We start from the raw sequence: 18642 nt of genomic DNA, 5'->3' as shown, positions 1-18642 counted from the left end.
ATGCGCTCAAAGTCCTGATTATCGGAGCCAATCTTTGCGTTGAAGTCGCCTAAGTGGATTTGAATGTCACCCTTCGGAATTCTCTCAACCACGCTGTTCAATTGACTGTAAAACTGCTCTTTCTCCTGCAAATCGGCAACGTCAGTTGGCGCATAACACTGGACCATTGTAAGGTTTCTAACCCGTGTTCTGAATCTGGCTACGATTATTCTTTCGTTTATCGGTTCCCATCTTATGAGAGCCGCATGGGCCTGCGGGCTTAACAGGAAACCAACTCCTCGTTCCCGAGTAGCATGTTCTCCTCGTATGCCAGAGTAAAGCAGTACTTGCCCGGACTGTGTCTTGTGTTCTCCAGTGTTAGGCCAACGGACTTCGCTCAGTCCCAATATCTCTAGCTTGAGGCGGCTAGCTTCTCTAGCAAGTTGAGCCAGCTTTCCTGGCTGGGCAAGGGTCAAAACATTCCAAGTTCCAATTCTAGTCCGTGTTTTCATGCTAAAAGTTGTTGCCAAAGTTCCAATTCGGTTATTTCTTATCTCAGTTTCTGTAACAATACAAGATATCAGGAGCAGTAGGTTGTTAGCCTAAAGTCCCTATCCCGCGATGGGGCTGCCATCTTGGACTTAGCTGGCGGGAGCCGCATTTCATAAATTCAGCCGCTTGCTGCAAGACAGACGCTGTTTGAGCCGCCCCTGACCTGGAGAACAGACGCTCGGTTGTTGTTGCACGCCGCCCCTGACCTGGGGAACAGACGCGTACGGCCACCTTCTCAGTCTGCATGCGACCAAAGCATCCACCGGGGTTGGGTACCCGATCTCCGCTTAGGTTACTCGCACCCCAGCCGGCACCGCGGGGAGGTAGAGATAGGAGTTGTGAATAAGAGGTGATATGACCACTATGGGGTCTCGTGTTGCACATTATCCACCGTTTACCAGCCAAGAAGAGATATACGATATAGTGAAAAAGAATTTACTTAAAGCTTACGAAACAAGTGCTAAGTGTTACAATTTACGTAAAAAGTCTCGACCAGAGTCTTTTAAAGTCGGTCAGTGTATTTATCGAAGAAATTTCAAACAATCAAACGCGGGTGAATATTACAACGCGAAATTGGCACCGATGTATCTGCCCTGTCGTGTGGTTGCACTGCATGGGTCCAGCTCATATGAGTTGGAAGATTTGGAAGGACGCAACATAGGCACATGGCCAGCAGAACATCTCAAACCGTAAATATTTTCACATTTCAAATCACTCACTAAGTACCATCTCAATCTTGTCCCTGATTGTTTAGAATAGTTGTTAAATTGAGTAGGCACCTCTCCCGCAATTCCACTACTACCTTGTTGAATCTCTCAAAAATTTTTGTCGAGAGAGCAAGCAACAATCGGTGAGTAGCAACTCCTTCCGTTTCCGTCCAATTAGCCTCTCACTAGGAGAGCATCGTAAGGACTTTTCCGGAAAATTCCACCCTCCAGTCACGTGAGTGAGCAATGGTTGCCTCTAGTAACTCACCATTTCGGTTGAGTGTTATAAAAGGGGAAAAACCCACGCGATTGTTGAGCTAGGAGATGATTTTTTTTAAGGCCGGCCAAATAAAACTAAGTTTTAATAGATATTAAATAAAACTCGATCGTCAATCGTACTATTTGAATTTTTCAACGAAAGATGGCCAACATAGGGAAATTGGCGATCTCCGGTTGTGGGGACGAGACCAAATCTGCTTAACCTTTCTGACCTGATGGGACGGATATCGCGTACTCCGTAATCGTTGATCCACTTCACGAACTTTTCCGACCACGACAGAAGGATGGTCATATTAGATTTATTGACATCATTTGCGGGACATTATAAATCTCAACCAGTGGCCCTCATATCGGGCTTATCGAGGATTCAAACTGTCCGATATATTGTGGCCTTAGCCACCAAGACTCACCGTAGTGGCGTTGTTAGACTACGGGGGTCGCCCACATGCGCGTACCCCAGGATGAATCCTCGACTAACTAAAGAAACCGAGTTCAGACGACTTTGAATTAGATTGATTAATTTTGGGGTGTTAGAGTAATTTTGTAGTTTTTAAAATTAATATTTTTTTTTGCTTTTCTAGAATAATTTTCGATTTGTATTTATTTAATTCTTTTTGCATGTTGTTACATGTTATTTGATTTATTAATTTAAAAAAAATACTTGTCGTCTTTTTTTTCTCTGAATCGGGGGTTAATGTAACATGTTAATATGCCCCATTAGTTTAAACAAAATAAATAAGAGCGTAGATGGGCTGGGGGTAAAAAAAAGGGGCGGTTAACGACGCTTGGGAACCGCTGTTTGGGAAAACGCACTCCACAACATCTCGGAGTTTGCGTCTCGAATGGAGTTTGCGAACTCCCAAAAAAAAGAAAATCCCCGGAAAGGGGAGAGAAAACCGTGTCTCAGTCTCTTGCCTGCCAACCACTGAAGAGACAGGACGTGTTAGCCCGTGAACGCGCGCAAGGTCCGACAGGCTCCGAAATCCAACTAACGTGCCGCGATAACCCCGGAATTCGCCCATACGGTGGCACCGTGAACCGTCGTGGCAAAACTCGGTTTGGTCGAGGTTTCTCGAGCACCAAAAGAAGCTCAACCCGTGAAATTGTGGGGCCATAGAGAGCACGTGTAGGGTTGAAGGCCCCAATCGTGCGACCCAGTGTGATTCAAGAAAAAGATCCATCAGAGAACCACAAAAGAAACACCTCAGTGTTTTAAGAGGCGTACCGGTTCCCAGCTGCTAATACCGGCCGTCCCCAAACGCCTCCAGGCCAACAAAAAAACCCCAAATCAGGCGTAGGTGCCCCTGAGAAGAGAGTATAGCCGGTAAGTCTAATTGACCCCCTTTAAACGTGAAAAAAACTTATTTATATTACAGAATGTAGGGATGAGATGAAGGATATGCAGAAAATAAATCAAATTTATTAAAAATAAAATAAAATAATAGTTGTATTCAGCAACACTGAAGATAAATAAAACAATATAATTTTCTACGGTTGGAGTAAAATCTATCGGGATCGAAATATTTTGTACAAACCATCCTCCCAGCCGGGGTGGAGATTGTTTTTTTTTGTTGCTGTTGCTATTTTCGCCAGCAATCGTTTGTGTTCGCGTGAAAAATGTTTGTATAGTGTGTGGGCGAGCATAGATCAAACAATCGTCGTAGAATCATCGAATTTGTACAGGCCATTTGTGTAGTCTATGGCCCGCTTAACACTGTCAACAAAAAAACTGATGATCTCATACACAACAATCAACAACAATCGATAGTGGTTAACGAAAGAACGAACAGGAAAACCAAACAGTTCTCATTTCTAAATAACATTTCGAAAAGTTTTTTAAAAAAAGTATCACCAAACGAAAACATCATTAGGTTGCAATAGATTTCCATACGCTCAGCCAGTAAGTAAAAACATTCCATAGAAGCTTGCACGCAACTTAAAAGCTCATTCAATTTTCTATGTTTTCACCAAAGGACTGAAGCAACTGTCAAATCACATATAAACAGACCGTACCGACTTTTTGGAACCAGAACGTCAGTTCCCCTTTGATTTCAATGGCATTTTGGTACCAAAACGTCAGTACGGTACTGAAATGTCAGTTCGGAAATTTTCTTCTCTTTCAGCCCTTTGGTTTTCACACCACAGACAACGAGACGACTTTTTCTTCAGGACAGTTTCATAGATTCGAAAAACATTCTGGACAATTAAAACGAAAAATTACTGTAAGTAGATTTAAAAGTTTTTAACATACACATAGCTGTATATTATATCATTTTTTTACTCTTTTGATCTGTATTGTCCTCAACATTTAATTATATAATATTTATTTTGTATTGTCCTCATAACATCAAAACAATTAGAAGTAAGGAATAAGATTAGCTGATACAATAATTAATTTAAAATTTTTGTAAACTTTTTCCAACTCGCCAGATTCCTTGATAAAGGCAAAATAAACATGCCGAAACGTCGGATGTAGTAAATAAACATCGTTTTATGATTTTTTGAGACTGAAATCGCCGAGAAACTTTTTCAACATTACCGGACCAGTCGATAGGAAATTTAAATATTCAAAGTCTTTATTTAGAATGTTCTCGTACTACTTCACGCAAATCTATAATTTATCCACACATTTTCTTAGAGTTCGAGGTCTTATTGGAGATGATGATTTGCAACGTATTCCGCAATTATCTCGGTGGATTATTTTTAAAGACTAATTTGATGGTTAATTTGCTCACTGTAAAAATATATTCGTAACTACTATTTTATAAATTTGAAACTTTTTCCAAAAAAGCACGAAACATATACTCAAACTTAAGGGAAGAAAGTTTTTGACTGCAATGAAGGTGGATGAACAAGATAAAAAATTGATCTACTTACCTTAATTACACTAGTTTACAGCATTTTTGAACTCAGTAAACTGAAGGTCATTTCCAATGTGAAATCGGGCGCTGAATCCGAAAATGAAATTCAAAAAAATCTCAGTAGAACCGTTTTTGAGTTATGCTCCAAATATGAAATTTCGAAAAAATTAAAAAAGTTCTTGTACTTAGATTAAAATATCTCGGACGGCATAACAGTAATTTGAAATCCCTCTTTTGCATATTGAAGGTGAATATGTTTTCTATCGATCATCTGAACATTGTTTTTGCGTTTGACCAACAGTATTGTTGATATTAGTGACTTTATGAGAAAAAAAATTATAAAATACGCAGTTTTTTAGAGAAAATTTTGATTCAACGAAAGTTTTAGACTCGATGATAACATTTAAAAAATCTGATTTTCTTTTGCGCTTAAATGTCAATTTAAAACAAAGATTTCAAGTGGTTATTTATCAAAATCGGTTGAAAATTGAAGAAGTTATGGCTACTTTACCATAACTGAAATTTTTGGAGTTTTTAATAATTTAACGAACCGCAGTACACTTATCATAGTATAGGAAGAATGAAACATGATAAATCACACTCGCTTCAAGTCAAAATTATTAATTAGTTTACCAGAAGGTCACATGCCAAGTTTCAGGAAGATATGACCATAGGGAGGGGTTGCTTAAGTCTCAAACGTGAATAATATTTTGAGGTATTTTGCCCGGAAGGAACGAAAAATACTGGTTTTTCATCAATAACTTTTTTCATCACTAGCTGATTGTTTTTTATGGTTGATTTTCTTAAAGCCTAAGTTGCGAAAAATATTTCACCCGAAGACTGTAACTCGATTGGATTTGAAGAAGAAAAGTTATTGCGGTTCAAAGATTGTATTTTGGTCGAAAATTGTCGTATAAAACGCAATGGGTAAAAAGTACTCATTGCGAGTTGGACAAAATTTGCGGCCTTTGAACCGCAATAACTTTTCTGTTTCAAATCCAATCGATTTACAGTCTTCGGGTGAAATATTTGTCGCAACTTAGGCTTTAAGAAAATCAACCATAAAAAACAATCAGCTAGTGATGAAAAAAGTTATTGATGAAAAACCAGTATTTTTCGTCCCTTCCGGGCAAAATACCTCAAAATTTTATTCACGTTTGAGACTTAAGCAACCCCTCCCTATGGTCAGATCTTCCTGAAACTTGGCATGTGACCTTCTGGTAAGCTAATTAATAATTTTGACTTGAAGCGAGTGAGATTTATCATGTTTCATTCTTCCTATACTATGATAAGTGTACTGCGGTTCGTTAAATTATTAAAAACTCCAAAAATTTCAGTTATGGTAAAGTAGCCATAACTTCTTCAATTTTCAACCGATTTTGATAAATAACCACTTGAAATCTTTGTTTTGACCTGACATTTAAGCGCAAAAGAAAATCAGATTTTTTAAATGTTACCAACGAGTCTAAAACTTTCGTTGAAACAAAATTTTCTCTAAAAAAATGCGTTTTTTATAATTTTTTTTCTCATAAAGTCACTAATATTAGCAATACTGTTGGTCAAACACAAAAACAATGTTCAGATGATCAATAGAAAACATATTCACCTTCAATATGCAAAAGAGGGATTTCAAATTACTGTTATGCCGTCCGAGATATTTTAATCTAAGTACAAGAACTTTTTTAATTTTTTCGAAATTTCATATTTGGAGCATAATTCAAAAACGGTTCTACTGAGATTTTTTTGAATTTCATTTTCGGATTCAGCGCCCGATTTTACATTAAAAATGATGGTCAGCTAATCAAGTTCACGATTTTTTTAAAATTTTGTAAACTAGTGTTATCTAAAACTTAGAAATCAGAAGTTAGATCGAGAGTTAGAAGTCAAAAGTCAGAACTGAGATGTGTAAAGTCTGAAGTCTGAAATTAACAATCAACAGTTAGCTTTCAGAAGTAAGCAAGAAGCCAGAAGTCAGCAGTGGAGGAGTATGAGCTCAATTTAAAAGCCATAAGGTAAGTCTGATATCAGGAGTCATACTTGTTTATTTACCAGATGTCAGCCATTCCATAAAAATCCGAAATTAGAGATGATTTATTGAACTAAGAATTTCTACGGAAACACACATTTTTAGCACGGAATGGATAATGGAAGCTAAGATAAATATTTTGCAATCGTTAACAAATCGTGATGACCGGTTATGCAATCAGTCAATAAACTTGTCGTTGCAAACTGATAAGAATGAGGTCATTTTTAATGCGTTTAAATTTTCTTACTTTACAACTGGACCTTAACAGATGTACGTATCTATTTTTATTTTTCAGTTGAGCGACACAACCGGATTTTCTTTTCGAAGAAAACATTTTAGGCAAGCACAAAAAATTGACAGATCTCAATCAATTTAGTTGTTAACATGAAAGACAATAACCAATTCAATGTTTATTTTGGTTCAACTAATTTTCACTTCCTAAGAAATGCTTCCATTCTTCCGTCCGGATGACGTAATTCCGCGTTCACCGTTAAGTAATAAATTCAGGGTACGACAAGATAGGATCGAACGATATCTATATTTATAATTTTATCTTCTGAGACCAATTCCATGAATCACTAACCAGTAGCGTTCAATTTCGTTCCTATTGACCGGCAGGTTAATGTTTTCTTGTTTACTCATACCGGGTCGGGGTAGGTACGATTGCACCATGTTGTGTTCACCAAACCAAAACAGAAACGGGGAAAAAAACCGGCCGGCCCAGCGACAGCAAAACAGCCCCAACATTCATTTGGCACTTGATGCTAAGTTTTTTGGGGAATCCCCATCGCGTCGCCTCGAGTGTGTTTACCAACACAACTCAGTAGCTGTCTGTACAGTGTACAGATTAGGCCGCCAGTCTGGGCGCAAAATGAACTCTCCGTACGGATAGTGTAACCGTATAAAGTGGATGAATTTCTTATTGCATGCACATGGTAAATCCAACTGTCGGGATGGAAAATCGAATCAAGTGACCAACACTACGTTGAAAAGTAGGTGCTTATAAAAGCGTTTTTCCTTCCACGCCTGCTACCATTCGGTTAGTCCTACTCGTAGTCAGTCGTCGTCGCTTCGAATTCGAAAGCAAAGATTGCTAGATTACCTTAGTTCGGTTTGACAGAAGAATCAAATAAAATCAAAATGGTCGGTCAGAATATGATTGGTTCGATTCCGGAGTTCTGCGGTTCGGTCGATGACTGGAACGTGTACCAGGAACGGTTGGAGCAGTTTTTCGAGGTTAATGACATCTTGGAAACGAAGCGGGTGGCCCTGCTGATCTCGGTCATCGGAGGAGATTCGTACAAGACCTTGAGAGATCTGTGCCACCCGGTGCTCCCGAAGAACAAGACCTTCGATGAGTTGTGTGCCCTGCTCCGGAAACAGTACAGCCCCCAGGTGGCCGTCTTCCGGGAGCGAACCAACTTCTACAACAGTCGCCAGGAGGGACACGAGAATGTGACCCAGTGGTTCGGACGGCTCAAGAAATTGTCGGTTGACTGCAAATTCGGTGAGAATCTGGAAGCCATTTTGCTGGACAAGTTCGTCACTGGACTGCGAAGTGGCCAGATTATGGACCGATTGTGCGAAGAGAACGAAAACCTGACCCTGGAATCGGCCCTGGAACTGGCCGTGAACAAGGAGTGTGCCATCAGTGGACAAAATCAGCATTAAGTTGGGGGTGTATGATTGCATGTGAGGGTTCGATGCGATGCGAGTGCTTGAGTGAATGTATGAGTCATTTGTGGGATTAAAGTGGTCTCAACCTGACGAAGTGATAATCTAGATTATTTATTTTTAAATTAGATAAGATAGCATTAACAAATTGAATAAAAAGCAAGCTAAATCTAAATTTTCCTAATCTTTTCACTCAAAATAATCGAAAAAGAAATCCCAAAAATTGAAATCCACAAATGCAGAAATTGAAAACTGCACCGCATCAGTCAACCAGAAAACACGTGAAGCAAAAGCCATGCTTTCAAGATGGCGCCAACAACAAACGAAAAGCAACCGGGAAACGGATGCTCGCTCGCTGGGCTGTTTGGGTGCAACTTGGAATTTGCGGCCTTCATTTGTGTTTTAGCGAGCACAATGTTTTGTTGTGCTTCTTTGTGAACTTCGGGAAAAACCGGGTCACTTCACTGAGTTGGTAGTGCATACAGTTTCCGTTTTGAGGGCGCTAGAAAAAATAAACGTCCCTCTTTGACAACAGTGCCCACGCAAAAAAAAAAACACCAACATTTACCTTAAATTCGGGTGACTCGCACGGAAAAATTCTGAGAAAAATGAGAGAAAATGCAGAAAAATAGTCGGACGTACGACGCTGAGCTGTGGTGTGTAATATGAAAGAGGACATTTACTGCTGACTCCGGATGCACCGCTACTTTTTTTCTCCTTTCGTCCGTCGGCACTTTGTCTCTGTTGTTTGGGGTTTTGACAAAGTTTTTCTGGGTATTCCGTCAAGTGTTTGTAAAACCATAAAAACGCGCCATGTGACAAATTGCACTAGAGACCGAAAAAAACTGGAATTTAATGACTGGGCGAGCGTTTTTCGCACATCTTTCACTGGGAATGTGTTAAAGTGGGAGCTTATGTTTAATGGATGCCAGCTAGGACTAAAGTGGTTTTTGCGGTTTCCTATGGTGGTGACGGCAGTGGCGGACGGTGGATCTGGATTGGTAAGTCTGGCACGGTCTTCGCGGCGCGAGGGGAAATTAATATTTAAATAAAACTGAATCAACATGATGAATCCTTATGGATGGAATTTGGGGAAGAACAGTTGTGATTTTGGATTGAAGTTTATTATAGTAGGTATTTAGATCAGGTGTGGTTCCGGAAAAACTCATGACGAATTAAACTTAACCGAAAAAAAATTCTATATTATACCTTGCTTTATTAGACTCGAACATATTCCACAAAGTTTTAAGCAAACATCCATATTTCTAAAATTTTGTTTTAAAACACAGAGTAAGGCCGGATAAAAATTTCAATTTCTTCTTCTGTGAAATGCCCCCCTCCCCCCCCCCCCCCCTTCGATTTTTCCGAATATCAGGAAAAGGGGAAATAAATAAAGTTTAAGGCATTTTATAGAAAAATTTGATAAATTTTTCGAAAATTTAAACTATTGTGAAAGAGTGAAAATCAAACAGTGAAGAATAGGATTTGTATAACCTTTTCTATTCGAGATTTTTCAAGTTTAATGCATGCATGCTTTTGTTCGATATGTTCCAATTTATTAAAAATTTGGATTTTTGTTCATTATCTTCCCCTCGTGATGTTTCAACTCCAAGTTACAAAAGGAAATTTTAGAATTTGTTCCGGCCTAATTTTAGATGAAAAAAGTAAAATCAAAGGTACACAGAATATTAGCATATTTTAAAAATATATTTAACCAACCCCTTGTGTAGAATATAGCTTCTCAAAATTTAATGGTTTGTTCAAACTGTCGGTTAAGACGCGTTCATGGAATCAAATATAAAAATAAAATCTCACATAAAAGTTGTGCAGTAAAAAAAAACGTTTAAAATTCCTTTACAGTTAAGTTTTTTATTTCTGAAAAACAACAACTGAACAAATTTAATCAAATGTGTATAAATGTTTAAACGGCTAAAAACGTAGAAAAAATACATTAATCAAAACTGTTATCAAAATTATGGAAAATTCGAAAAGTGTCTAGAAATTTTTTGAAAAAAAAAACAAATGATCTCAAAAAGCTGCAAAATAAGAAAAATTCAATGTAAAATAGGATGTAAAAATATAAAGGAAAACGTACATATAAACAAACAAAACACACAAATTTCAAAGAATTGTTGTTAAAATACGACTTAATCCCAAAAGGGGCCCCCCATTTATTTGTTTCTCCAGTAAAACGATTTTCAACTGTTGATTATTATAAAATCCTGTATATTGAGGAAAAAATATACAGCGGAAAATTGCGGGTACATTTTTAATGTCGTGATTGTTGCAAACTTATTATGAAACGAAAAAAAATCTTAAAAAAATTATATTATAAAAAAGTGGATAATACAAATAGCTCCAACACAATGATAAAACTCAGAGATCATCACAACTGCTTTTGAACCGATAACAATATGATACTAATTTTAAACGCAGAAAAGAAACAAAATACATAAAAAAAAGAAAGTTGGAAAAACCTTAGCAATGTAAAATCTGATTTTTTTTTTCACAAAATGACAAAAATGACAAAAATGGCAAAAATGCCAAAAATGACAAAAATGACAAAAATGACAAAAATGACAAAAATCACAAAAATGACAAAAATGACAAAAATGACAAAAATGACAAAAATGACAAAAATGACAAAAATGACAAAAATGACAAAAATGACAAAAATGACAAAAATGACAAAAATGACAAAAATGACAAAAATGACAAAAATGACAAAAATGACAAAAATGACAAAAATGACAAAAATGACAAAAATGACAAAAATGACAAAAATGACAAAAATGACAAAAATGACAAAAATGACAAAAATGACAAAAATGACAAAAATGACAAAAATGACAAAAATGACAAAAATGACAAAAATGACAAAAATGACAAAAATGACAAAAATGACAAAAATGACAAAAATGACAAAAATGACAAAAATGACAAAAATGACAAAAATGACAAAAATGACAAAAATGACAAAAATGACAAAAATGACAAAAATGACAAAAATGACAAAAATGACAAAAATGACAAAAATGACAAAAATGACAAAAATGACAAAAATGACAAAAATGACAAAAATGACAAAAATGACAAAAATGACAAAAATGACAAAAATGACAAAAATGACAAAAATGACAAAAATGACACAAATGACAAAAATGACAAAAATGACAAAAATGACAAAAATGACAAAAATGACAAAAATGACAAAAATGACAAAAATGACAAAAATGACAAAAATGACAAAAATGACAAAAATGACAAAAATGACAAAAATGACAAAAATGACAAAAATGACAAAAATGACAAAAATGACAAAAATGACAAAAATGACAAAAATGACAAAAATGACAAAAATGACAAAAATGACAAAAATGACAAAAATGACAAAAATGACAAAAATGACAAAAATGACAAAAATGACAAAAATGACAAAAATGACAAAAATGACAAAAATGACAAAAATGACAAAAATGACAAAAATGACAAAAATGACAAAAATGACAAAAATGACAAAAATGACAAAAATGACAAAAATGACAAAAATGACAAAAATGACAAAAATGACAAAAATGACAAAAATGACAAAAATGACAAAAATGACAAAAATGACAAAAATGACAAAAATGACAAAAATGACAAAAATGACAAAAATGACAAAAATGACAAAAATGACAAAAATGACAAAAATGACAAAAATGACAAAAATGACAAAAATGACAAAAATGACAAAAATGACAAAAATGACAAAAATGACAAAAATGACAAAAATGACAAAAATGACAAAAATGACAAAAATGACAAAAATGACAAAAATGACAAAAATGACAAAAATGACAAAAATGACAAAAATGACAAAAATGACAAAAATGACAAAAATGACAAAAATGACAAAAATGACAAAAATGACAAAAATGACAAAAATGACAAAAATGACAAAAATGACAAAAATGACAAAAATGACAAAAATGACAAAAATGACAAAAATGACAAAAATGACAAAAATGACAAAAATGACAAAAATGACAAAAATGACAAAAATGACAAAAATGACAAAAATGACAAAAATGACAAAAATGACAAAAATGACAAAAATGACAAAAATGACAAAAATGACAAAAATGACAAAAATGACAAAAATGACAAAAATGACAAAAATGACAAAAATGACAAAAATGACAAAAATGACAAAAATGACAAAAATGACAAAAATGACAAAAATGACAAAAATGACAAAAATGACAAAAATGACAAAAATGACAAAAATGACAAAAATGACAAAAATGACAAAAATGACAAAAATGACAAAAATGACAAAAATGACAAAAATGACAAAAATGACAAAAATGACAAAAATGACAAAAATGACAAAAATGACAAAAATGACAAAAATGACAAAAATGACAAAAATGACAAAAATGACAAAAATGACAAAAATGACAAAAATGACAAAAATGACAAAAATGACAAAAATGACAAAAATGACAAAAATGACAAAAATGACAAAAATGACAAAAATGACAAAAATGACAAAAATGACAAAAATGACAAAAATGACAAAAATGACAAAAATGACAAAAATGACAAAAATGACAAAAATGACAAAAATGACAAAAATGACAAAAATGACAAAAATGACAAAATGACAAAAATGACAAAAATTACAAAAATGACAAAAATGACAAAAATGACAAAAATGACAAAAATGACAAAAATGACAAAAATGACAAAAATGACAAAAATGACAAAAATGACAAAAATGACAAAAATGACAAAAATGACAAAAATGACAAAAATGACAAAAATGACAAAAATGACAAAAATGACAAAAATGACAAAAATGACAAAAATGACAAAAATGACAAAAATGACAAAAATGACAAAAATGACAAAAATGACAAAAATGACAAAAATGACAAAAATGACAAAAATGACAAAAATGACAAAAATGACAAAAATGACAAAAATGACAAAAATGACAAAAATGACAAAAATGACAAAAATGACAAAAATGACAAAAATGACAAAAATGACAAAAATGACAAAAATGACAAAAATGACAAAAATGACAAAAATGACAAAAATGACAAAAATGACAAAAATGACAAAAATGACAAAAATGACAAAAATGACAAAAATGACAAAAATGACAAAAATGACAAAAATGACAAAAATGACAAAAATGACAAAAATGACAAAAATGACAAAAATGACAAAAATGACAAAAATGACAAAAATGACAAAAATGACAAAAATGACAAAAATGACAAAAATGACAAAAAATGACAAAAATGACAAAAATGACAAAAATGACAAAAATGACAAAAATGACAAAAATGACAAAAATGACAAAAATGACAAAAATGACAAAAATGACAAAAATGACAAAAATGACAAAAATGACAAAAATGACAAAAATGACAAAAATGACAAAAATGACAAAAATGACAAAAATGACAAAAATGACAAAAATGACAAAAATGACAAAAATGACAAAAATGACAAAAATGACAAAAATGACAAAAATGACAAAAATGACAAAAATGACAAAAATGACAAAAATGACAAAAATGACAAAAATGACAAAAATGACAAAAATGACAAAAATGACAAAAATGACAAAAATGACAAAAATGACAAAAATGACAAAAATGACAAAAATGACAAAAATGACAAAAATGACAAAAATGACAAAAATGACAAAAATGACAAAAATGACAAAAATGACAAAAATGACAAAAATGACAAAAATGACAAAAATGACAAAAATGACAAAAATGACAAAAATGACAAAAATGACAAAAATGACAAAAATGACAAAAATGACAAAAATGACAAAAATGACAAAAATGACAAAAATGACAAAAATGACAAAAATGACAAAAATGACAAAAATGACAAAAATGACAAAAATGACAAAAATGACAAAAATGACAAAAATGACAAAAATGACAAAAATGACAAAAATGACAAAAATGACAAAAATGACAAAAATGACAAAAATGACAAAAATGACAAAAATGACAAAAATGACAAAAATGACAAAAATGACAAAAATGACAAAAATGACAAAAATGACAAAAATGACAAAAATGACAAAAATGACAAAAATGACAAAAATGACAAAAATGACAAAAATGACAAAAATGACAAAAATGACAAAAATGACAAAAATGACAAAAATGACAAAAATGACAAAAATGACAAAAATGACAAAAATGACAAAAATGACAAAAATGACAAAAATGACAAAAATGACAAAAATGACAAAAATGACAAAAATGACAAAAATGACAAAAATGACAAAAATGACAAAAATGACAAAAATGACAAAAATGACAAAAATGACAAAAATGACAAAAATGACAAAAATGACAAAAATGACAAAAATGACAAAAATGACAAAAATGACAAAAATGACAAAAATGACAAAAATGACAAAAATGACAAAAATGACAAAAATGACAAAAATGACAAAAATGACAAAAATGACAAAATGACAAAAATGACAAAAATGACAAAAATGACAAAAATGACAAAAATGACAAAAATGACAAAAATGACAAAAATGACAAAAATGACAAAAATGACAAAAATGACAAAAATGACAAAAATGACAAAATGACAAAAATGACAAAAATGACAAAAATGACAAAATGACAAAATGACAAAAGAATGACACAAATGACAAAAATGACAAGAATGACAAAATGACAAAAATGACAAAAATGACAAAAATGACAAAAATGACAAAAATGACAAAAATGACAAAAATGACAAAAATGACAAAAATGACAAAAATGACAAAAATGACAAAATGACAAAATGACAAAAATGACAAAAATGACAAAAATGACAAAAATGACAAAAATGACAAAAATGACAAAAATGACAAAAATGACAAAAATGACAAAAATGACAAAAATGACAAAAATGACAAAAATGACAAAAATGACAAAAATGACAAAAATGACAAAAATGACAAAAATGACAAAAATGACAAAAATGACAAAAATGACAAAAATGACAAAAATGACAAAATGACAAAAATGACAAAAATGACAAAAATGACAAAAATGACAAAAATGACAAAAATGACAAAAATGACAAAAATGACAAAAATGACAAAAATGACAAAAATGACAAAAATGACAAAAATGACAAAAATGACAAAAATGACAAAAATGACAAAAATGACAAAAATGACAAAAATGACAAAAATGACAAAAATGACAAAAATGACAAAAATGACAAAAATGACAAAAATGACAAAAATGACAAAAATGACAAAAATGACAAAAATGACAAAAATGACAAAAATGACAAAAATGACAAAAATGACAAAAATGACAAAAATGACAAAATGACAAAAATGACAAAAATGACAAAAATGACAAAAATGACAAAAATGACAAAATGACAAAAATGACAAAAATGACAAAAATGACAAAAATGACAAAAATGACAAAAATGACAAAAATGACAAAAATGACAAAATGACAAAAATGACAAAAATGACAAAAATGACAAAAATGACAAAAATGACAAAAATGACAAAAATGACAAAAATGACAAAAATGACAAAAATGACAAAAATGACAAAAATGACAAAAATGACAAAAATGACAAAAAATGACAAAAATGACAAAAATGACAAAAATGACAAAAATGACAAAAATGACAAAAATGACAAAAATGACAAAAATGACAAAAATGACAAAAATGACAAAAATGACAAAAATGACAAAAATGACAAAAATGACAAAAATGACAAAAATGACAAAAATGACAAAAATGACAAAAATGACAAAAATGACAAAAATGACAAAAATGACAAAAATGACAAAAATGACAAAAATGACAAAAATGACAAAAATGACAAAAATGACAAAAATGACAAAAATGACAAAAATGACAAAAATGACAAAAATGACAAAAATGACAAAAATGACAAAAATGACAAAAATGACAAAAATGACAAAAATGACAAAAATGACAAAAATGACAAAAATGACAAAAATGACAAAAATGACAAAAATGACAAAAATGACAAAAATGACAAAAATGACAAAAATGACAAAAATGACAAAAATGACAAAAATGACAAAAATGACAAAAATGACAAAAATGACAAAAATGACAAAAATGACAAAATGACAAAAATGACAAAAATGACAAAAATGACAAAAATGACAAAAATGACAAAAATGACAAAAATGACAAAAATGACAAAAATGACAAAAATGACAAAAATGACAAAAATGACAAAAATGACAAAAATGACAAAAATGACAAAAATGACAAAAATGACAAAAATGACAAAAATGACAAAAATGACAAAAATGACAAAAATGACAAAAATGACAAAAATGACAAAAATGACAAAAATGACAAAAATGACAAAAATGACAAAAATGACAAAAATGACAAAAATGACAAAAATGACAAAAATGACAAAAATGACAAAAATGACAAAAATGACAAAAATGACAAAAATGACAAAAATGACAAAAATGACAAAAATGACAAAAATGACAAAAATGACAAAAATGACAAAAATGACAAAAATGACAAAAATGACAAAAATGACAAAAATGACAAAAATGACAAAAATGACAAAAATGACAAAAATGACAAAAATGACAAAAATGACAAAAATGACAAAAATGACAAAAATGACAAAAATGACAAAAATGACAAAAATGACAAAAATGACAAAAATGACAAAAATGACAAAAATGACAAAAATGACAAAAATGACAAAAATGACAAAAATGACAAAAATGACAAAATGACAAAAATGACAAAAATGACAAAAATGACAAAAATGACAAAAATGACAAAAATGACAAAAATGACAAAAATGACAAAAATGACAAAAATGACAAAAATGACAAAAATGACAAAAATGACAAAAATGACAAAAATGACAAAAATGACAAAAATGACAAAAATGACAAAAATGACAAAAATGACAAAAATGACAAAAATGACAAAAATGACAAAAATGACAAAAATGACAAAAATGACAAAAATGACAAAAATGACAAAAATGACAAAAATGACAAAAATGACAAAAATGACAAAAATGACAAAATGACAAAAATGACAAAAATGACAAAAATGACAAAAAATGACAAAAATGACAAAAATGACAAAAATGACAAAAATGACAAAAATGACAAAAATGACAAAAATGACAAAAATGACAAAAATGACAAAAATGACAAAAATGACAAAAATGACAAAAATGACAAAAATGACAAAAATGACAAAAATGACAAAAATGACAAAAATGACAAAAATGACAAAAATGACAAAAATGACAAAAATGACAAAAATGACAAAAATGACAAAAATGACAAAAATGACAAAAATGACAAAAATGACAAAAATGACAAAAATGACAAAAATGACAAAAATGACAAAAATGACAAAAATGACAAAAATGACAAAAATGACAAAAATGACAAAAATGACAAAAATGACAAAAATGACAAAAATGACAAAAATGACAAAAATGACAAAAATGACAAAAATGACAAAATGACAAAAATGACAAAAATGACAAAAATGACAAAAATGACAAAAATGACAAAATGACAAAAATGACAAAAATGACAAAAATGACAAAAATGACAAAAATGACAAAAATGACAAAAATGACAAAAATGACAAAAATGACAAAAATGACAAAAATGACAAAAATGACAAAAATGACAAAAATGACAAAAATGACAAAAATGACAAAAATGACAAAAATGACAAAAATGACAAAATGACAAAAATGACAAAAATGACAAAAATGACAAAAATGACAAAAATGACAAAAATGACAAAAATGACAAAAATGACAAAAATGACAAAAATGACAAAAATGACAAAAATGACAAAAATGACAAAAATGACAAAAATGACAAAAATGACAAAAATGACAAAAATGACAAAAATGACAAAAATGACAAAAATGACAAAAATGACAAAAATGACAAAAATGACAAAAATGACAAAAATGACAAAAATGACAAAAATGACAAAAATGACAAAAATGACAAAAATGACAAAAATGACAAAAATGACAAAAATGACAAAAATGACAAAAATGACAAAAATGACAAAAATGACAAAAATGACAAAAATGACAAAAATGACAAAAATGACAAAAATGACAAAAATGACAAAAATGACAAAAATGACAAAAATGACAAAAATGACAAAAATGACAAAAATGACAAAAATGACAAAAATGACAAAAATGACAAAAATGACAAAAATGACAAAAATGACAAAAATGACAAAAATGACAAAAATGACAAAAATGACAAAAATGACAAAAATGACAAAAATGACAAAAATGACAAAAATGACAAAAATGACAAAAATGACAAAAATGACAAAAATGACAAAAATGACAAAAATGACAAAAATGACAAAAATGACAAAAATGACAAAAATGACAAAAATGACAAAAATGACAAAAATGACAAAAATGACAAAAATGACAAAAATGACAAAAATGACAAAAATGACAAAAATGACAAAAATGACAAAAATGACAAAA

At 31.2% G+C, this 18642-nt stretch overlaps 2 protein-coding genes across 4 annotated transcripts in view; one reads left to right on the top strand and one right to left on the bottom strand.

The window, feature by feature from the left end:
• The window catches only part of LOC129750963 (opsin, ultraviolet-sensitive), a 422334-nt gene that overhangs the window by 40976 nt on the left and 362716 nt on the right, over window positions 1–18642 (bottom strand). The window lies entirely within an intron of this gene.
• LOC129750971 (uncharacterized) lies at window positions 7423–8253 on the top strand. The gene has a single exon (XM_055746201.1). The coding sequence runs from the start codon at window positions 7545–7547 to the stop codon at window positions 8073–8075; it is 531 nt and encodes a 176-aa protein (XP_055602176.1). The 5' UTR covers window positions 7423–7544; the 3' UTR covers window positions 8076–8253.

The sequence above is a fragment of the Uranotaenia lowii genome, chromosome 3 (assembly GCF_029784155.1).
Source record: "Uranotaenia lowii strain MFRU-FL chromosome 3, ASM2978415v1, whole genome shotgun sequence".
Lineage (NCBI taxonomy): Eukaryota > Metazoa > Arthropoda > Insecta > Diptera > Culicidae > Uranotaenia > Uranotaenia lowii.
Note: the sequence above shows the minus strand (reverse complement) of the source record. Positions and strands in the feature narration are given on the sequence as shown.